This window comes from Miniopterus natalensis, chromosome 12 (assembly GCF_054644295.1).
Source record: "Miniopterus natalensis isolate mMinNat1 chromosome 12, mMinNat1.hap1, whole genome shotgun sequence".
Classification (NCBI taxonomy): Eukaryota; Metazoa; Chordata; class Mammalia; order Chiroptera; family Miniopteridae; genus Miniopterus; species Miniopterus natalensis.
Window position 1 is genome coordinate 23,510,080 of NC_142092.1, and position 21,094 is coordinate 23,531,173.

The following is a 21,094-nucleotide window of genomic DNA, read 5'->3' on the forward strand; positions in this document are numbered from 1 at the left end:
CGGTGTTGCCAGCTGCTTGAGTTTTCCGCATTGGAAACTGAGTGGCTGTGGGTGCCATTAATTGAGGTATGCATGTAGAGTGTGTGTGTGTGTGTGTGTGTGTCAGGGGAAGTAGTGCACTAGCAACTCAGAGTGTGCAGGGGTTGTGCACTAGCAACATCACAGGGATTTTGCAGTTAAAATCAGAGGTAGGGCTAATAGTAGACTTGTATTCCTCTCCAAATGTGTTATATTTGAAAACATGGAGCTGGGTGAGTTCGCCCAGGGGGAGCACAAGACGACAAGAATGAGGGTCAGTTGGGTAGGTTGTCCCAGGGATCACCAACATGTAAGGGTGGTAGATGAGAAGGAGAGAACCATAGAAATTGGAAAGCACCCCCGGAAAGGGAGGCTTAGAAATAGGAAGGAGTGGTGCCCTACAGGAAAAGGAAAGGACAATTTTTAAAACTTAGGGGTTCTTAATGTTAAAAGTCAACTAAATAGAGTCTGAGAAGGTCAAGGCAAGTTGTAGCTTATGGAAACGGTAAGTCTGGAATCAGGACACATCTAAACTTGCTGACTCTGAGAGCTGATGTTGGACATGAGGATAATTATTTACTCATTTAAAACAGTGACCAGAGAGTATTGAGCTTTGTATTGTACTCCCCAGCATAGCTTCACCGAAACAGATTCAGTCACACAAGGGTCCTGAGCTGCTCAAGGGAAGAATATTCTGTCGACCTGAAGAAACTTCTGGCAGAAAACAGTGGGTTATGTTCCTTTGTGCTCTCTCTTTTCTAATTCAGAGGAGGAAATTTGCATTTTCTTTTCTCCATCTAATGTCACCATTGGTTACTATATTTAAAGAAGCAGAGACCACTTTGAAATTTTAGTGAGAGTTTTAGAAATGGCATGAACAATTTCACAGAAAATAAAAGGGAGTGTGCCCAACCACTGCGCACACCCCTTTAATTGCTCTTACCAAGCCTCAGCCATTCCCCTAGGGGGAAAGTGACGCTCCTGCCCGCCCCTCCCTATTCACTGTTAGCAGCAGCAGTGAGGAGCAATTTATCTGCACCCCCCCCTCTGCTCCCGCTCCCTGTATGACTCCCCAGTTTAGCAGTAAAAAGCTCAGAAAGTAGTGATATGCCAGTACATACAGATTATATTAGAAAATGTGGTTGAGCCCACTAACGTGTAAGTAAAAACTATAGCTGACTGCAAACAAGCTCTGTCGTCTCCTGGGGTATCTTAAAGACGTTTGCTAAGTTTTTTAAATGCTTGGAGCCTCCAAATGAACTCATGTTCATACTCAATATGCAACGTCGACTTCAGTTTCCTCTGAAGGAAAATAAACGAGCCAGTGGAACATTCGTTAGTCAGAATCAAAAGCATCAATGTATCTGGCCCTTCCCGATAGTGGAATGACCCCAGTGCGTCTCTGCGTGACCTCCAGCCTTTGCCATCGTAAGGTGCTGCTTGGCTACTTCCTCAAGGAAGTATAAACAGGAGCAAATTAAGTTTCCCAAAGTAACGTTGGATCCTGTTTAAGTAGATTAGGGTCTGGCACACCATTTAACTTTATCAGGCGTTTAAAGCAGAGGATGTTCACTGCAGCCGGCTGCGACTTGCCAATTAGCTGGGCTTTCCCCACTGTTTCTGGTTTGGCAGGGGCGAGGTGGTTCACCCTGCCGCACTGCTGCCTGCCAAGGACACATGGCCAGCTCTCGGCTTCCTGTCTTCCTCTTTGTGTCCTGGCCTTGCCTTCCAGGCTGCTGCCAAGACGCTGTTGCCAAAAACCTTCCTTCTGAAAGGTCAGGCAACCTCAAGTCACCTATGCCAATATTTGTGTTTTCTTTTTAATCCTTCTGTGTTCAACTTGGAAAAAAATGCACAAGTGAACACGCAGAAAGTGGAACCTGGGGTCACTTTGGATCTCTTGGATAAAGCAACAGAACCCAAAGAATCCCTTGGCCTGTCGGGGGATGATGATTCTAGTAGAATTCTATTTAAAGCTCTGTGAAGTGTGATCGAGTGCAAAATGGTTCAATGTGGATTTGGATTTAGTCTGCTTTTTAGGATTCGCTGTACACATGTGATTTTTGGCTGAAGCTGAATCCTGGTGCATGGCAGGGAGAGTGAGAAAAGTGGACATTGGTCTTGGCTTAAAGACTACATTTTGTTTGTTTTTTTAGGGTTCTTATAGTCACATGCTGCTTTTTGCTTTCCAGTTTTGTCTGCAAGCAAGCATCCTTGTAAGCAGTCTGAGAACAATTCACAAGGGAGTCACCAGGGGTGCCTGTTGAAAGTGCCACCTTCTTGCCCCCAGCGCTACTATGGGATTCTTAGCCACAGGGAGTGAGGTCAAGGAATCTGAATTTTTAACAAGCTTCTGGAAGAATTCTGATACTTCAGTTTTTCTACTGAATGTGTCACTGATTATAAAGCCAAAATAGGACAAGTGTCATTTATTGTTGCCATACGGCAGATTGTTCCACATCTCCTCAGTCGATCTTTTTAGAGACCTAGAGCCTAATTCACATCTTTAGATTGCATGTAACCCAAAAACAATAACACTTTTCAAAAGATTGAAATTTTAAAAAACGAATAATATGTGAAACTTTGTCTAAATAATTGTCTCTAACTTGAACCCTAAATTTTAAGATGTTTTAAAAGGGCTTTTTTCACGACAGATAGGGCCATCACAGGTTGTATACTAAACAACTGTAGAGGGCTCCCTCCCTGTAGCTCACACTGTGAATGATCTTCCTTGGATGTGTGCAGGGTGATGGGCCTGGTGATGTTGCTCATAAAAGGAAAGTTCAGTGTCTAAATTTCATAATGCAAAGCAGCTTTCTTTTTACCTTGAAAAAATTCCATTTGAGGCATATGGAGCTCTTAAAGTACCCGACACTGAACCACCTACTAATTCTCATGGCTGCTGACATTTAATAGAGAGGACATGGTATATTCTGCCTTTAGACTCCAGGAAAGAACTACATAGCCTCTATATTCCCTTTTGGCTTTTTATGCAAAATTGTCCATAGCATTTTCTTCTTAAGCTCAGTTTAATTTTTCTTTGTGCCTTTTACACCTTGTGATATGCCATCTTTGTTGGTAAGGATGATACAGCCTTGAACTTTTTTATTGGTCATTGTTTTGTAGCATTCCTAGAGTTTGGCCCAGGTTACCTTTGTAATTCTGCCTTCCCTCCCTAAATTATTTCTAAAATTTGCTGAAACGCTGCAGCCTCAGGGACACCTCTGTCTTTCTGACACGAGTAACAAACACTACACTAATTTGGAACACATGTTCTGTCAGAGTTTACCTCCAGCCTTGGGTTCCAAATTTGCAGCTTCAGCATCTTCCATTGAAAAGAAACAGCATATTTTCCCCCTAAACTCCCCCTTTGCCTCCCCTTGAACCGTAGTCTTTTATAACAGTAATAAGGAAATGTGGTTATGGGTATAATTGCCATGAGGCAATTGTACCCTAGAGGACTGGCAGAATTTTGTTTTTTGTACCTGAGGGCTGGGCTCCATCAATAAGCTCCATTTGCAAATAACTCAATTAGAATAATAACAATGACGTCTTTAATTTATGGCAACTTTCCCTATAGAGATCAAAGTGGGTTAGAGACATCCTATCAGATTCATTGTTCTAATACCCCATTGGACTGGAAATAAAAAAGTTTTATTTTAGCTTGTTTGAGATAGGCGATTGGGTGAGAGAGAGGTTAAGTGACATCCCAGAGGTCACAGAGAAAGTCAGTAGGGGAACTGCAAGAAAAAAACCAAGATTTCCTGTTACTCTCTGCAAGCTATGGAGCTGCATGCATTCTTCCCTGGCCATTGTAAAGGATGAGAGTAAAGCACAGCCTCTGCTGGGATTGTAAAATAATGTAGGTGAAACTGTGTTGAAAATTGTAAAGGTATTGTTACTACTTTTATCACTCAGTACCAATGAAAGGTAAGAAAGAGACCTATTGTCAGCATCTAGTTCCAACATCTGTGACATGGATTTTGCAAATTGTTGATTGATTGGGCCCAAACTATCAGTCTTCTTGTTTATTAATGAAAGACTAATGAAAAATTCCTCTATAATTCTGAATTAAATGCTACATTTAAGCATCTCATAGCTCGTTACAATTTGTAAACTTCAAATATTCTGTGAGATTGACAACAAACTTTGAACAAATTAAGATGCCAAAGATCAAAGTTTCTCTGGTTAAATAATCTGCCTAAGAGAAAATTTATCCAAGTTGTTTGATTTTTTTTTTTAAGTTTTTTTTTTTTTTTTTTTTACTTAGAGACTCTACAGTTCTGAGTTTGAGCATGATAAATTTAGCACTCCCCCCTTTTTTTTAGTGGGAATTGGAGAATTGGTAGTAAAATTACTATCAACTTTGAACCCATTTCAAGGAGCCTTGGAAGACATATTCTCTGGGGAGGAGACATCGTTAACTTGATGCTCCTAATTACTATTGTTTGCTTTGCAGTTCAAGGTGGCGTATCTTGTTGCAGGGCTACCTAAACAACGCCCAGTGTGCTGGTGTTGGGGAGGGTTGGAAATGAGCACATTCCCTTCCTTGAACAGGAATCTCCTTCCACAAACTGGCTGAAAAATCAGGAATGCCCCAAAGTTGATCAGACTTTGCCTTCTAATGGGAAATATGAGAAGTTAGGCCAAATATAAATACATGGAGTTTGAAAGCTCTCTCTTTGATTTTCACAGTTTTAGAGTGAGTTCATATGTCTTCCCTTTAACCCAAGTAAACAAGGCTGTCTTCCACTTATCACAGATCCTTCCTGTCAGTCTCATGGGAAGAGTAATGGCCTTGAGACTTTACCTCATCATCAGTGCACCTCTTGTTGTGTTTTAATGCTTAATGGATGTTAAGGTGAAAACAAATCCAGGTAAACAGGTGAACAGAAAATAAAGTGAAATAGCAGAGAAAGAAACCATCCATCTTTTAGGAGCACGTTCAGCATGGGGGATGGAGTGAGATGAGTGCTACTCTCTACTAGTTAATTGGATTATATCAGCTAATTTATTTAAGGGTCAGTAATTGCTGGATGATATTAATAGAGAATGTTCAGTTATTATTTTATGGTTGCTAGTTGATTTTTTCAGAAGAAAGTTTAAAAACTATTTTCTTAAGCATCCCCTCCTTCTTTTTTCAAATGCCCTCCCTGGATTCCTGGGCTCTTTTCCCCCTTTGGTGTTGTCCATTGTATTTTGATTTTCATGGTGTGACGTACACATCCATGGCCCTACAAAAGATTCCTGCTCAGGGGAAAGAAAGCTGAGCAATGTTGTCACTTTAGAAAGACACAGGTCATGGTGAATGGGAACATAATGTGAGCAGGAAACTTTGACTTGGGATCCAGATTGGAAAAACCCAACTTTTGTATCCCAGTGGGGTCTGGAGCCCTTGACTTCCTTGCAGTTGGTAATATTGCCATTGGGTAAACAAACCTAAAGAAATGAGAATGACACGGCAGCACAATAAATGTCTTCTCACTTATAGTTTATATTTTCAAGCAAAACCTGGAAAGCATTCCTTAGGCATAGAGTTTGCTAAAAACACATATTCTGTCAAGAAGTACAATGACAAGTGTCATTTTCTTTTAAGTAGCTATTGCTCTTTATTTCACTTTTTAAACAGAAGAGAGAAGGGCTGTGCTCCTCTGAGGTAGGTGGCAACTTTGCAGGTTGGTGCTGACACTAACATCCAACCTTGCTGTGTTTGTTGGCTGGTTTCAATCTGTTTAGGTCAGTGAAACTGGAAGTCCTTCACCTCTTCCAGGAGTTGACTGGTCTTATGAAGTAACTTAATGGTTTCAGTGTAATTCTTGGGCAGAGAGACACCAGGCATAGCACACTGTGGAGAAACCCAGAGGAATGTCACACTAAGAGATTTAATCTTTCCATGAGCGAGGCAGAGAAGAGGGAGCTGGGTTGAGGTGTGACAGACCACCTTCAGTATTAAAAAGGCATTTGCTTATAAACTGTTTTAATGTCATTTTGTTCCAATATATTTGCTGTGACATTTGTAAGTGGGTGAACATTTTATGTTTATTGACTTCTAACCAAAACTTCAAATACATTGTTTGAAGGTGGAGATTAGTTCTTCTTTGCTCAGTGAGTCCATTACTAGGAGGGTGCCTCTTTAAACGGATTTCTGGGCCAATTATATCTGTCATAATTTCAGTTATCTCAGTTATCTGCTTAGTATATTGTATATAATTTAATTTCATTTGTTTTATATTGGCTTTGAGTTACATATTCCTATGTGATGGTTCTTCAATCACAGAATCCACATATATATAGAGATAGAGTACATTGTAAGAACTGGGGATAATTTCTTGTCTTTTTTTGGCGGGGGACTGCAACTTATCGTGAAAGTTTAAGTTTAGAATACTATGTGTGTAGTAAAAAACCTGATTAAGATTTAGGCTCACTTTCTATCATTAGGCTTCCTGTCTCTCACCCCTTTTACTGCGGAATCTCAAGGACGGTTTCTGTCTTGTGCTCTCAGCATCATCCCTACAGTTTTTAATGTCTGTGTCATATGTCTACATGCTGTCCTGGTATAAAGTTTATCTCAGCTTATCACACTGTAATCTTCTCATTGGAAATAAAGGGGAAGAGTGGGAAAATGCAAAAAGTGGAAATGATTGCTAGACTTACTTCATGATCATTTCATGTCTAAATAGACTTTAACCTATTTTTTCAATAAAGGGTTATTGAATTAAATTTACAAATTTTGTATTAAGCAACACAGATGGACTAAAATGGATTTGAGGCTCAGCTTTAAAAAATTTTTTCGTAAATAATGACTTTCAGTTGATACAGCGTCCACATGATGTTTGGTGGTAACTATCACAAATTAGGATAGCAGTGTTTAAAAACCATGAAAATAGCGCTTTGGAGGGCGAGAGATCTGGAGGTGATTGAGAGGAGACACAGGGACGTGGTGCTATGGCGCAGCTGGCAGCTGAGCAGTGCGCACCCACCAGGCTCCAGTGTCATCCTGTTCAGTTTCATCAGGAAAAGCTGGCGACATGGGAATCGATGCTATATGTTTTCCATGATGTCACTTCCCCCTAGTGGGGCTGTTAATCTAGCACACTGTAAAACATCAAGTATACCCATGCTGTTTGACTTTGTCATTGGAAAGTTTTAGTACTGTAAGTTTATATACTTCCCTCTACAAATGTAAATATTTTTATCTCCTATTTGTGGAGTGTTCTAATAAAGCATCATAGGTTATATGGTTTTGAGAGAAGAAAATACTTTTGTCTATTCATATTTTATGACTTTTCCTTTGTGAAAATGCTGAATGTCCAACGAGGTCTTATGAGCTATTTCCTAGAGAAAAACAGAGTCATGTTGAAATTATTTCTCTTTTCTAGTATGTATTGCTATTATGTTGCTGTATATTGGTATATATTTAAGACAACCTTTTGATTATCTCCAAATGATACCGTTAGCTATTCAGGCAACTTATGAGCAACTCAAAGTTGTTTGTTTCATGAGATATAAATGAATATATAGTGTTCTATAAAAATAACAAGGCTCATAATTGATCCAGTAAAGGAGCATATGGTCAGGTTTGTGGGAAAAGCACATACACACAAAGAAAACCCCATGTATCATGTAACTTGTTAAAAGTTGAAAGACTAGCTACAAGATGGTAAGAAGAAATAGTAAACCTGGCGAGGTGGGTGCGGTCATGAGAAGATCTCCTGGAAGAGCTGTATTTAGAGCACGGCATTGAAAATCTAAGTAATTAATCTTTTTTAAACCTTGATTATTTTTATGTGTCACTATTGTGCATTACAGAAGACTTTGGAATATAGTATTTCATCCTTAGTACTGAGCTGGGGCAGTGCTTTCTCACTACCACCTTTTAAAATGAGAATCATAACAAATACTTGGAATTTATTAATGTTTTAAATGGTATTACATTTAGTCTAATATTGTTAACTCTACTAGCTCACGTTTGAGAGAGATGAATATGTCAGATTTCAAGAAGCATATATATCTCTCAGGGTCCAGAAATATAGAGTCCAGTGGAAATTGGTAGGGGGATCGATCCCTTTACAATGATGTTAGAACAGGTGGAAAAACCACATGGGTGGTGAAGTAACCATACATTATCATCAGCAGGAACCAACTACCACAACTAGAGCTAGAGGGGTAAAGGGGGAAGGACCAGAGTCCTTGAGCTGGAGCTGCCCAAGGAGAGTGTAGACCACAGGAGAGGGACCCATCCACTGGAAGCTAGGAGAGACCTGTCAAAGTTGAGAGAAGGGAAAAAGAACCTCCCATTCTCTTTTCTCCCTACCCCTGCAATTCCCAGACTCCCTCCAGTGCCTCCCATTGGTTGGATTTAGCTTGAAGCCAGTTGGTACCAGAGCTGGAAAATGTAGTTTGCAGAAGTAGAGTGAGGGATGGCTCTCAGGACAAATTAACACTGTGTGGCAAACCTAATTTTTTGGGGGGATAGAATTGAGGTAAAGTTCAAAACATTGATTTTATAGGAGGGATTAAGTTCACATGATACTATCCAAAGTCTTATCAGACCAATGTTTCTTACTCGCTTCAAGTGACTCAATTTTTTTTTTTCAAATTCTACTGGAAAATTGCTTTTGTCTTTTTATCGTAGCATGATTGTTGGATGCTTTTGAAAATTCTCCATGAATGATCTTACTGGTTAATTTAAAAATTTTAGCATACTGTAAATGTCAAGAATGATATGATCTTCTCTAATTAGAATCAATCTTTAAAACCAGAAACAACAGACAACAGACTCAGTTGCTCTGATGGCAGTTAGCTCTGACAAAGAATTCTAGACCACCTCTCCCTCCGCTTCTCCCTCTTTCAGAGGTACTGAGAATGGAGAGAGAAGTTCAGCTGTCCTTGTAATCAAGCACCGTCTACCACTTGCAAATCATGATGTGGTTTCTGGTGCTTTTGTAATTTTTCTGGAGGTTGGGTAGGCAGCATAGTTGGTTTTTTGATTGGAGGGCAATGTCAGTTGTGAAATGGCTGTACAGTAATCAATTTGGAAAATTGAACATCAGCCATGCGTAATGTTATGTGCAGTGAAAATAATCGTTATGAGCATGGGAGATGAGTCTTCAGTAAAATAGCTTTAAGTTGGTCTGTGTTAAAAACTTTGTCACATCTGGAAGGCATTTGATGTATAAAATTACATAGGTTTGATACCATTTAGGGTTAAGCCATATGGATGGGACATTATGCAGAAACTTGTTCATATTCTTTAGATTTAGCTTAGAGATTTTTGAATCATAAGGAGTCTATTTGAATCTCTATTAAAGATAAACAGTAAAATGACAAAATAGAAGGAATTTTGAGCACGTGGCGCACAGCTCTGTACCCTTACGCTCCTGGTTCCCTTTAAAGGGGATATAGCAAGTGGACATGCCTCTCATCATTTTTTTCCCCTCATTTCCCAAATAACCATAGTAATGAACAGTGCATTTCATGTTAGGCTTTTATAATAGGCTCTTTATTATACGTGGTTAAAATTACCTGTTTTTTTAACGTTCCTCTCAAAATGACTATTTGAAAGAACATTGCCCCACAAAATTATAACAAACCTTCACATTTCTGTTGGGCTGTAAACTTTTCAGAGTTCTTTTAAACATGTTATTTCACATATTAGAATAATCTTGACCTCTTTTAAGGAGAAAGAAAAAGTGCTAGCCGTTTTGTTGTTGTTTTTCTTTATCAGTTAAATTGAGTTACTTTCCTTTCATGCATAGTTTTAATTTGCAGGAGGAAGTTGCTATCTCCTCATTTGCTTCCTCATTTTTATCTTTTTTCAAAAATGTTAGTTCACATGATGTATTATTCAAGTAGTTTTATTCCTGGTAAATTAGCTTTTGCCCTGAAAACATGGGAACAGAAGTTCTTTGAACCACTTATCAAGGAACTCTGAGGACATTTAATACCATTATCTGCCACATCAGCAAGCTTCCTGTTTCATCAAGTGACTTCTCTGATTTTTTTCCTACAATATTATAAAACAAAAGCAGTAATGAACGTCTGATACACAATCTACTTTACCTTGGGAGAAAGTATATTATCTTTGTCTTCCTCTATTACTCTGCTAATTATTATGCACCTTCAATTAAATATATGCATTTATTTTTATACAAATCTATCATCATTCACTTAAGAGCCATGCTTTAATAATAAAGCAAAGGCTAGTTATTAATTATATATGTATAACTAATAGAGTATGTAAGCCCCATCCAGTTTCTTTTCTCTAAACTCATTATAATTTTAGGACAAATATTTTAATGATTTAGCAAACTATGTTTTTACCTAACATAATGGAGAAGTCTGTTAATTAAAAAAATATTTTAGGGTATGCATGCCTCTGATAAAATGAGCACTGAAAAAATAAGAATATGACCTTTTGGTCATTGACTGAATGAATTGTTAAGTTTATATTTGTAGAGAGGTTGCAGACCCTTAAAAAAATACATTATGTGTAGATAGTAACCAAACAAGTAAAAGTTACGACTGGCATTACTGACAACTTATTTTAATTTGAGGAAGATGAACAGTGCTTTATGTGGTATCAGCCATCAAGGTTTTGTTCACTGTTAAATAGAGTACATGTATTTAACAAAGGCTGATTGAGCACATGCGCCCGGAATGATGCCAGACAATGAAGAAGACCAACATCGATCTTGACCCGGTGAATTTTACAGTCTAGCAGGAGAGCTAGACACTCATCCAGTCCTTTAACTACCAGTGTTACTAGTATTTTCCAGGTTAAGTATACTGTGAAAACAGACAAGGACCAACTAGGTGGACTTTTTGGTGGTGGTGGTGGGGGCTGGATTAAACCTTAAGGTATATTAAAAAAGATACCCTAGCCTTTCCTCACAAATATGCGTGCATATTTTCACTCTTGTATGGAGCTATTTTTTCCCCTCTTAATCATGTTGGGAATGACTAAGGCCTAAAAACTCTTACCTCTTTCTTATCAAGTTTTAAGTGACTGGGCACGAGACTAAGGCCTAAAAACTCTTACCTCTCTCTTATCCAGTTTTAAGTGACTGGGCACCATGAAAACTGATTCAGGCATGAAGTGGTTTCCTAAGGGTCAGAGTCCAAGTGGTTGGCAGTTACTGAATGGAACCCAGGAGTTCTGACTTCAGTTTTGAGAAAACGTCCTGTTCCCTGAAAAGGAAGACGGCCAATGAAATATCAGAAAGTCTTGTGTCTGGTTTTAATCTAGATAGCCAATATTATATTAAGTTTTGGGGAGATACAAGAAATGACATAGCACAAAAGGGCCACGTGTACACAGGAATGTGTTATGTGTAGGATTTAGAATAATGCATGAAGACCCCAGGACACAACAAAGCAGATAAGTATGTGGCTGTACCAGGCAGTGTAGCAAGTACTTTTCAGGACTTTGGAGGTAAAAGGGCATTTATTTTTCCTGTTAGGACTAACAGGGTCCTAAACATTGCATTTGGTTTATGTTGAAATTTTGCATTGATTTTTCAATTTGCCTCCATAATTATGTTCTTGAGTCTGATGACATTCTGGTTTTCATTTCCAGATTCATATTTCACCAACATTCTCTTTGCACTACATACCTTGCTATAAAATGCAGGTTTCTTGGTTTCCAAAAAAAAATTTATATTACATACTATAGCTGAAATCCACAATGTCTCCCAGATGGGAAAGACAGAACATTCATCTCATCTTTTCCTACTGGATCTGGCTGGGTTTTGGACAGGATTTCATTGTTTTCATGTGGCAAAGCGCATTGGCAAATTGTTCCTTAAAGTACGCAGTGGCGTGTTCATTTAATATTATGAGATATGGGCAGCATTTATGAAATATTATAAATCTTACAACTCTCTTCAGAAACTTAAAATACAGCTGGAAATGTTTTGCTTCCAACAAACATGCAATCTTCATAAAATTGGAAAAGAAATGTTTTGAATAAATAATGTTTTGGTTTATTTCTCTCTAGCGCGAGAACTATTTTTTTTTAGTCAAAATCATGCCATAAAACTCCTCCTTCCTCTACAGTAACACTCTTGCCTCTGTATTTATATTTTGCTGGTGCATTAAAAAAAAAAAAATTTAAGTATGCCAGATTGCTTTGCCTTGTTTTTAAAGATAGAAAACTGGATTTGCTCCCAGGGACTCTTTCCTAACTAGGCCAGTTTAAAAACCAAACAAGGATTGAGTCAGTTAATTAATTTAAATGAGATTACAAATCAAAAACATATTACGCAATCTTGATTTAATTACTCCATTTTATTTACTTAATTGAAAACACACTGTAGAAAGTTAGCGATCTGGACAATGACCGGTATGGTGTCCTTGCATTCTATAGGCAAAAGGCTTCGAAAGCAAGAGGCGTGTAGATGATCCTGGTCGTGACCTTTAGTTCACTCAATCCCTGGGTCAGTAGGGAGTCATTGAACTTAATCTTAGGCCAGAAAGGTCAGATAGGATGCTCCCTGCTTTCTTTTGTGGGGGTTTTGGTGATAGTTAATGAAGCAGTGCAGACCTCTGGTCAGAGATGTTGGGAGGCTGAACACTTTCTGTGCAGGGTGTTCTTATCTGCATTGGTCAGTAGTCCCTGGCACGGATAGGTATGGTTTTCTCTCCTATAGGTATGTGATTTTTTTTTCTCTTAAATTTTAGTGCTCTGTGTTTTTCAGCTAATTCCTTGTGGACAAACTGTGGTCTTGATCCCAAACAAATTCTTGTTTTAATCCTTGAAATATGACATTTCATATCTGCTCTCTGTTGAAGCAAAAAAAGAAGTGGCTCTTTAAAAGAAAGTTTAGTAACAGATCTAGATGGAATATGTAAGGCTAAAAAATAGAGGTTATGTTACGTATCTGCTCTCTACTTCTCTGTTTTTCTTTGGTCAGTTAAGTTACTTTATCTGTAAGGAACCTCAGCATTGCAGCATCCTTTAAAATGATAAGTGTCGCTGTATCAAACATGTATTTAAAAAATCAGTGGTAACCAATAGAAAGGGAGACCTGAAGATATGTGCCTTCTGATGGGAAATAATGTAGATGAAAAGGCATGATTAAAAATATGTAGGAAGCCACGTCTCTAGAATATTACTCTGGTTGTGCCAAAATTCAGAGAAGTTGGATTTCTCTTCCTGCTCAGACCTGGATTTAGGGAAGAGGGTTACAGATTCAGCAAAAATATGTACAGGACTCCATTAAGAAAGTGACAGAGTCAGTGCTTCCTATGGATAGCTGGTTATCCAAGTTTTGCAATGAAGTGGATGCCATATAATGTAATGTCCTTTTGAGAAGAGACAGAGAGACAGAAATAGAAGCAGAAAAAAGAGACAGGGAGATAAATGAGAGAGAGAGGAAGAGAGAGAGAAGGGAAGCATTTTCCTACACATTTATATGCTAATGTGAGACAAGGAAAGCACTTAGCCTTCCCATGTTCGTTCTTTGTGTTATTCTAATAAACATTTAATAGAGGGAAAAGAAAATATTATAAAACTATGGTTTTGTGTCACCCTCACGGATGAAGCAGTCCTCCATTAAAACCGAAGCTCTAAAGGGTTTTAACTGTGCTGGAGAAAAACAGGGCAAATTATGTCATGGCAATTGTGATTACAGTACGCCAGCTCACTATAAATCCCAGGGAAATCCGTCGCTCTAGAAAGTAAACTGCCAAGAGTGAGGCGCAACAGAGGGAGGTGGAAGTGGGAGCGAGCTCTGCCCAAGGAGAGCAGTTTTCTCCCCCTTTCCTGTAAAAGGTGGATGTTTTCGTCTTACTTATCTGTGTCCCTATTATGAAGTTTATGCATTTGTATCCCTTCCCTCAAGTTTTTGTTTCTTACATCTTGACTTTTCTCTTTTTTAAAGTGATTCTTTCTAACATGCTGTATATGTTTTGGAGAGAAAGAAGAGGACTGCTCTAAGCCTTAAAAAAAAAAAAATCCCATATTCTTTGGTTGACAATGGGCTGTTTCTTTACCTGCTTAAAGCACAGGAATATGACAAAGGAGCCTTTTATCACACGATGACTAATTTTAGTTTTAGCAAGAGGCTATCTGTAGGTTAACAGGTTACAGTGTGGGTTTCATTTACTCTTTGATATCCCTGGATATAAAAGCTATATTGTTACAGAATCATAGAATTTTAGAGCCAGAAGGGAGCTGACAAGTGAGTTTGTTCAGTTCCTTCTTTGCACCAAAATGACTATAAATTAAAAGCATGCTTCTTAGTTTTAGTTTTCCTGTTGAGACTCAAGTCATGGTGTCAAAGAGTGAAATGAGTGCCTGGAATACGTTTCATCTTGGAGTCGAAAGGCCACTTACATATAAAGTTCATTAAGAGCTTCCCATCCTCCTGCTTGCACACGGGGGGGCTGCTTTCTAGATCCCCACCAAGCATCTCTTCCCTTTGTAGGAGAGAGCGAAAAATTAATTTCTGACTTATCATAGGACCTCTTATCCATCCCCTCCCATTTCCAAATACTCCTTCAGAAAGTAATGCAGGAGAACTGAGCCTTGCATGAGGCCCTGAGACCCAGCCCTGGGAATTGTTCTTTTCCCTTTCCTTGTCACCAAAGGTTTGTCTGTCTGACTCCTGATGTATGTTTCTGCAGAGAGGGGACACGCCCGGTCTTTCTTCTTGGAGCACTTCTGTTGTTTACAGACCAGTTGTTTTCCATTCATTTGACTTCCTCAACCAGGTGTGCCAGGCACTATACCAAAGATTAGGGCCATAGGACCAACTAAGACAGCATCCCTATCTTCATGTAGTTCTGAATCTAAAAGGGTTGAGCCCTAAAAGGGAGGACTTCAGGGGGAAAAAAGAGGGGCACTGCATGCAAAGCCTCAGGAGACAGTGGGTAACCAAACTGCTAAGGTATGACCCAGGTATTGGTAGGGGCTGGTACCTTGAATGGACTAAAAATATTGAATTTTTTTTGCTTGGTATTTGTAATGTATGTAAGAGTTTTAGCACAGAAGTAGCTTACTTACTCAGTTTTGGGTTTTAAAATGATCACCCTGGTAGCAGAGTGGGATATGTACTAGAAAGATAGGGGATCTGTTCATTTTTTAAGACCCTGTTCCCAAGGTTACTTCCCGCTAATATCCTTTATGACATGCTCTTGCCCATCCATCTTAGGAAGAACCAATTTTTCCCTCTTGATATATTTTCATTTATAGAACCTATCATAGTGTATTTAAAAAATTTGTACATTTCTGTCTCTCTGAGTAGCCTCTGAGCTTCTAGAAGGCATAGAATTTATATTCTTTTTAAAACAATATTTTTAATGGTTATTACTGCAAATTAAATGAAAATTAAACACATTTATGGAGAACCTATTATGTTCTAAACATCAAAAACTGGAATGTAGAAGGTGCTCCATAAATCTTACTGATTTGCATTTAATTGATGCTTACATTAACGACCTTCAAAAAATCTTTCACAGTTTTGATGATCCACCCACATCAGATAATTTAGTTCATCCCCCCCCCAGAAAGTTAGTGCTCAGTAAACAAACATTTAACAGATCATTACTTATTATCTTACATATTTGACAAACATTTTATAAGTAAAACATTAGAGTGTTGTTTGTTTAGTGGAGAGAATCCAAACTAAATTTGATTTGGAGTTGGCCTCTCTTAAAAGCATCAATTGGTGTATAGACTTCAGTGATAATTATTATTATTTCCAATCTAGGTAGAAAGAATAGCTAAAGGTATTTTTTGTTTTAAGTTTGTGAAAAATGTTTTGAATGTATTGGTAAATGGTGTGAGGTTAGAGGAAGGTCAAGTTCCCAGAAACATTTAATCTACTGAAAGATCATTTGACTTTGCGTGATTTTAAGATTGCATCATAACCACTCAAGAGGCAGTGTGTCTCAATGGGTGGCCTATGGAGAGGACATACATTTTAATAGTTGCCATTTAACTTTGGATAAATCATTTAGATCCCTGAAGTATCCCAGGATCTTCTGTAAAATTGTCTCATTAGGGAAACCTGGTCATTCCTTAGGTAAAGTTCAGATATTAGAAAAGCCATGAAAGATTTGCGGCTTTTTAATAAGGAGTGGAGAAAAAGATTGAAGAAAAGTTGGGAAGGGTCATGTAGGGATGGGAACCTTTTCTAATAAGTTTCTGGTGAATTTATAAACGAAGGGAGGAGGAATTGATTGAGTAGTAATTTAGAAATAGCTTCATTAACTATCTTTTCCTAGAAGAAGAAATAGAATATGCTTGGTTCACACTTAAAAATAAAGAATGGGGAATATGAGGTTGTCATAAGTATAGAGTACAAAATATATTTCAGTTCTACATTATGTGCAGTAAGTCAGAAAGAGACAAACAAGGAAAGGGAAAAAAACAGAGATTGAGATCAAGAAAGACAAAATGAAGTGTGTAGGGAATGACAGAGGACTGGCTTAGATCTGCTGCCTTCAAGACCCATTCTCCTCTCTTGTTTTTCTACTGAATCAAAATCTCCTTTCTGAAGACCCAGTGTGCTGGGCAACTCACAACCCCATCCTTACCAGCCTTCTTCCTCAAAGATTTCAGTCTTATGGAAGGTAATTTTATCAGATGGCTGGTGTCTACTGCTTTTTGAGCATGATAGGTCCTGGGATCCTGTCAACAGCAATGTGACTTCTCTGTTTTGGGGACAGTGGGACTGAAGCATTGACATAGGAATTCTCAGGAGAGCACATGCTATGTTCAGTTGATTCATTACAGACAATTTTAGATGCTTGTCTTGGGATGGACAGAATGTAGGGACGCCTCCTTTCTTCCTTCCTGAAAGTTAGTCCATTCAAACTATTAATCATTTTTTGAATTCGGCCTCTATGTTTAATATTATCTTTCATTTATTGATTGTGTGGAATGCGTCTAACCATTGCTTGATGTTTTAAATAACAAAATCTTGGCAGTGATTCTATGACATAGATGGTATTACAGTTTTAAAGATCAAGATCCCAGGGTTCTAAAAGTTAAGTAATTTTGCACCAGATCACACTCATGAGGGATAGAGCTAGAATTCACTATAACACATTAAGTACACACACACACACACACACACACACGCGCGCGCGCGCGCACGCAGGACTTGAGCAAATGATGGAAGTGGTTAAATAAAACCTTTGAACATAGGGTAATTTGACCTGGATGGTGAATTTGGAAGGGTTTTAGATGTGGTCTGAATGATTCCTTTTCGGAAGATAACCACAGTAACAGTTCATTTTTGGTTTCTCTGCCAAGCGCAACTCCCTGGTTACTTCCTTTTCCAGCATTTGGAATTAAGTGACCGATATAAGGTGACATAAGAGTTAAGAGTAGATAATAGTGTTAGGATTTATAGTCTGAGAAGTAAATGTTTTCTAGCTCTCTCCCTGATGGGGCCTTCCTTTATGTTTTATGGGAGCTGGTTTATGCCATTGTACCTCATGAGAAGGCACAGGCTTTGCAGTTAGAGGGAAAAGCTGCCATGTGTGTCAGTAAATGCCAGATCATTTTAGTAAGTGGAGTTCCTATTAAAAACTAGTTTGTGACTCAAATTTAGGGTCTACTTTAGATTTCCCTCAAATGCTTGTGGGTTTTTTAGTAATTATATTTTTTTCAATTGAAGAGTTTGGTCTGAAATTGTTGGAAATGGGGGGAAAGGGTAATCTGTAGTAGAAAAGAATAGTGTTTCCCATGTGGGATATTGTAGTCACAGGGGGAGCCATTGTTCTAACTGAACACTTTCTTAGGAATGGAAGGGACCTTCATTTTTTACTTTTCTGGACCAAGTTGTAGCAACCAGATGTTGGGAAACAGTTTTGTGATGCCATTTTGAAGTTGCTTTAACTATACATGCTAAGGCTCATGTAGAGTCTATGACTCCTGTCCTCTGATGACAACCTTAACCTGCCTTGTGGTGTGTCATCACGAAGGTGGCATTAACCACCTTGAGGGATGCATGCCTAGACCTCCATAATTGTGCAGCAGCTTTAGAGGGACAAAGAAAACATGGGGAGACTCAGGTCCATGGGTGTGTTAATATGCATAAATAGGAACTCCTCAAAATGTTAGAGTCACTTGAGAAATTAAGCTGCAATGTAGTATCAATACCGAGGGTCATTTGTCAGAGGAGCTCAAGGCAGAAATAGCTGAGGTTGTAGCAAAATAATATGATTTATCATTTTAATGTAACTATCATGCTCCATGCCTGGAAAGTCGCCAGTGTTGTACCATCTTTTACAGGAATGTAGAAAGAGAAAGAATGATCTCCCAAGTTATAAATCACTGAATCTCACCTCAATTTCAGAAGAAGTAATAGAATAATTGGGAAATGAGAGACAAGCTTTTTAGAGAGGTATCCCTAGCCAGAACTTGACCTGAAGGGGTAGTTTTTACCAGTTTTTTACTTCCATTTTGGGAAAACAGAATAAATCAGAGGATAATATGGGAATCACTAAGTATATTTGCTAAGATCACATGGAAACTGTTCTAGAGCAAAAAGGGAATGACAATTAAGGAAGTGGAACGAAGGAGTAAAAATCTGATCTAGCAGGCATGAGGCAAAGGGCAGAAATAAATAACCAAGATTTATACAGAAAGAAACTAACAGGATGTCCTTGCATTGAATAGTTGAAGCAGCAATCGCAGTGTGTTAATCTAAGTGGGAGAGCAGAATAACCCTGCCGAAAAAACCAGCAGACGATTTTCCTGCTTAAATAACACTGGAGCCCTGCCTTGGCTTAGGGACAGTGGCAAGGTTTCAGGGAAGAGACAGATGTGTCTGTACCCACCTATCAGATTTCGTTGAAATTTACTCTCAAGTTCAAAATTGCCTTTTCTAGGCAAGCAGTGGAGGCCGCTGAGTCTGAGCTGCCCGTTTCTCTGGCATTTACTGAAAGCCTAGTGCGTTCACAGCCACCAACAACGTACTGAGGAACACGCAAAAGGAGCACAGGCTCTGTCCGCACTGAGGAGCATGCCGCCTAGCTGGGAGACAGAACTTAAGTACTAGAACCAGTCAGAGAATTTACAAAGAGATGTGCCAGTAGGTGCATAATAATCTGGGGCAAATGACACAGATAAATGCAGAGGGGACATGGAGGAAAGAGGGGACATGGAGCAAGTTAGGGCTTATGTTGCCTAACAGGAGTGTTGCCTTCAAGGTCCTTTCTGTAGCATGGGTGAGGGATAATGTGGGGAAATTCAGGTCCACGACACTGTAGCTTGTCCTCTGTATTTGCAGTCTCTCCGTCTATCACAGATGGAAATTAAATTGATCCAACAATTTGCTCTCCACAAAGCCGTGTTGGTTTCTACCTAGTAATTTGTGCTTTTCTTGGTGTTTGCGAATCGATTGCTATTAAGGGGTGCAGACAAATCTGGGCCTGGATCCAGTAGGTTGGGGGATTTATTGGAGCGGATATGTGTGTACACACATGAAATCCTGGAAAAACGGACTCTCGTTTCTGTGTATTTTAATCACTGAATAAAAACATGTTCAGGTTTTTTAAAGCATGTTTAATTACACTCAGATTGCGTTTTTAGGGGGTTTATCTGGTGTATTTCGTATTGCTGCTGACAGGCCCAACCTTCAAGCCACCTTTATTGCCAGACCTTTTGTTTCAAAAATGCCTTGCTCTACCCCAAGAATCTTATAAAGAGCAATACTCCCCCCCGCTTAACATAGAAAAATGTATAGACATTCATCTAGTTTGATAAATAAAACGTTGCTGCCGAAAGGCTTGGGAAAGTATACTTTATTTAAACACTCAACTTCATTGTTCTGCCTTAAAAAACATTCTTATAGTCCTTCTGAGGATTGTGAAATTCTTTGAAAACAAATTAAAAATAAAACATTTCTGTGATTTCTTTACAGATTCTGGACAATCAGGAAGTCCAAGCCACAATGATCCTGCCAAGAATCCTCCAGGTAAATATGTGTTCCAGGACGTTTGCAATCTGACATTGTAGGAGAACAAAGGTACCACTGTATAGATAAACACCCCGTAATTGGTCAGCTGCCTACTTTGTTCTGGAGGCAGGTATGATCAGGACAAGATGTGATTCTGCTTAGGCCCTTCACCGTGGCACATGCTTCTATACGGGCGTCATCAGTATTTACGTAATCACCAGCGTTTTCATTTTTGTTGATGTTTCTTTGAAAATGAATGTGCATGTATTTTAGTTGTGTATCTTTCAGGTGCTAAAAGTCATTGCTGTTTTTGAAAAGCCAAAATACACTTTTAATCTTTTTTTTTAAAAACACAAGAAAAAGTAAAAAATTTCCATACTCTTAGTATAGGGGATTGTGGTGGTGGTTGGTTATGTTGTCAGTGACGGATTTTTGCGAACGAGTTTTTATACCATAAGGTTCTGATTGGATTCCTGGAATCAGGAAATAATGAGTCGAACTTTTCCGTTAGTATAACGTATGCCAAGTATCCTCTTTATTTTCAGAAGTTGTTCCAGATCTGAAAATGGGCTTTTAGAAGTTGGCTGTCTTCATGGTTTTGTTCCTAATTCTGAACATACAGAATTTTGATATTGATTTAGGAGGAGTGTCTTTTCACATGAGATAAGTCTAGTGCAAAGAAGAATTTCTAATATTTCAGTATCGTAAAAATTTTAATTATATCTGTAACTTTGTAAAGGAGTGCTCTAAGAATAAAACTAAAAAAAACCACCCCAAACCCCAAAACAAACCAAAGACCAAAACAAACAAAAAAACCCAAAGTAACCACTCATGCCCTCTACCTCCCCAAGTAATTGCATCTGTATTTTTCATGGAAAATAAACAAAATAAATTATAAAAAATAATAATACACGTTTCCTCAGGTAGTTCGTTTTAGGTTCTTAAATGTTTGATCTTCCTTGTTATAATGCTTTGCTAATGCGAGATTGAAATACTTGAAGAACTCCAGAACTGCAAAAAAAATATGTCAGACCAGTCTTGTTTTAAATTATGTTAGAAAGCTACAGCAAGTAAATAGTCAAATAAAAATGCAAAGTCAAAACAGAATTATTTCTCTGAGTCTTGATCGTATTTTTATCTTAGAAGAATTATTTTTTTGC

General features: G+C 38.5%; 1 protein-coding gene across 5 annotated transcripts in view; it reads left to right on the plus strand.

The window, feature by feature from the left end:
• The window catches only part of NFIB (nuclear factor I B), a 222,057-nt gene that overhangs the window by 111,738 nt on the left and 89,225 nt on the right, over window positions 1–21,094 (plus strand). For all 5 annotated transcript variants that reach the window (XM_087822657.1, XM_016214290.2, XM_016214297.2 and 2 more), the window contains exon 3: window positions 19,899–19,952. In XM_087822657.1, the coding sequence (XP_087678783.1) occupies window positions 19,899–19,952 (54 nt within the window). The remainder of the gene's footprint in view (window positions 1–19,898; window positions 19,953–21,094) is intronic.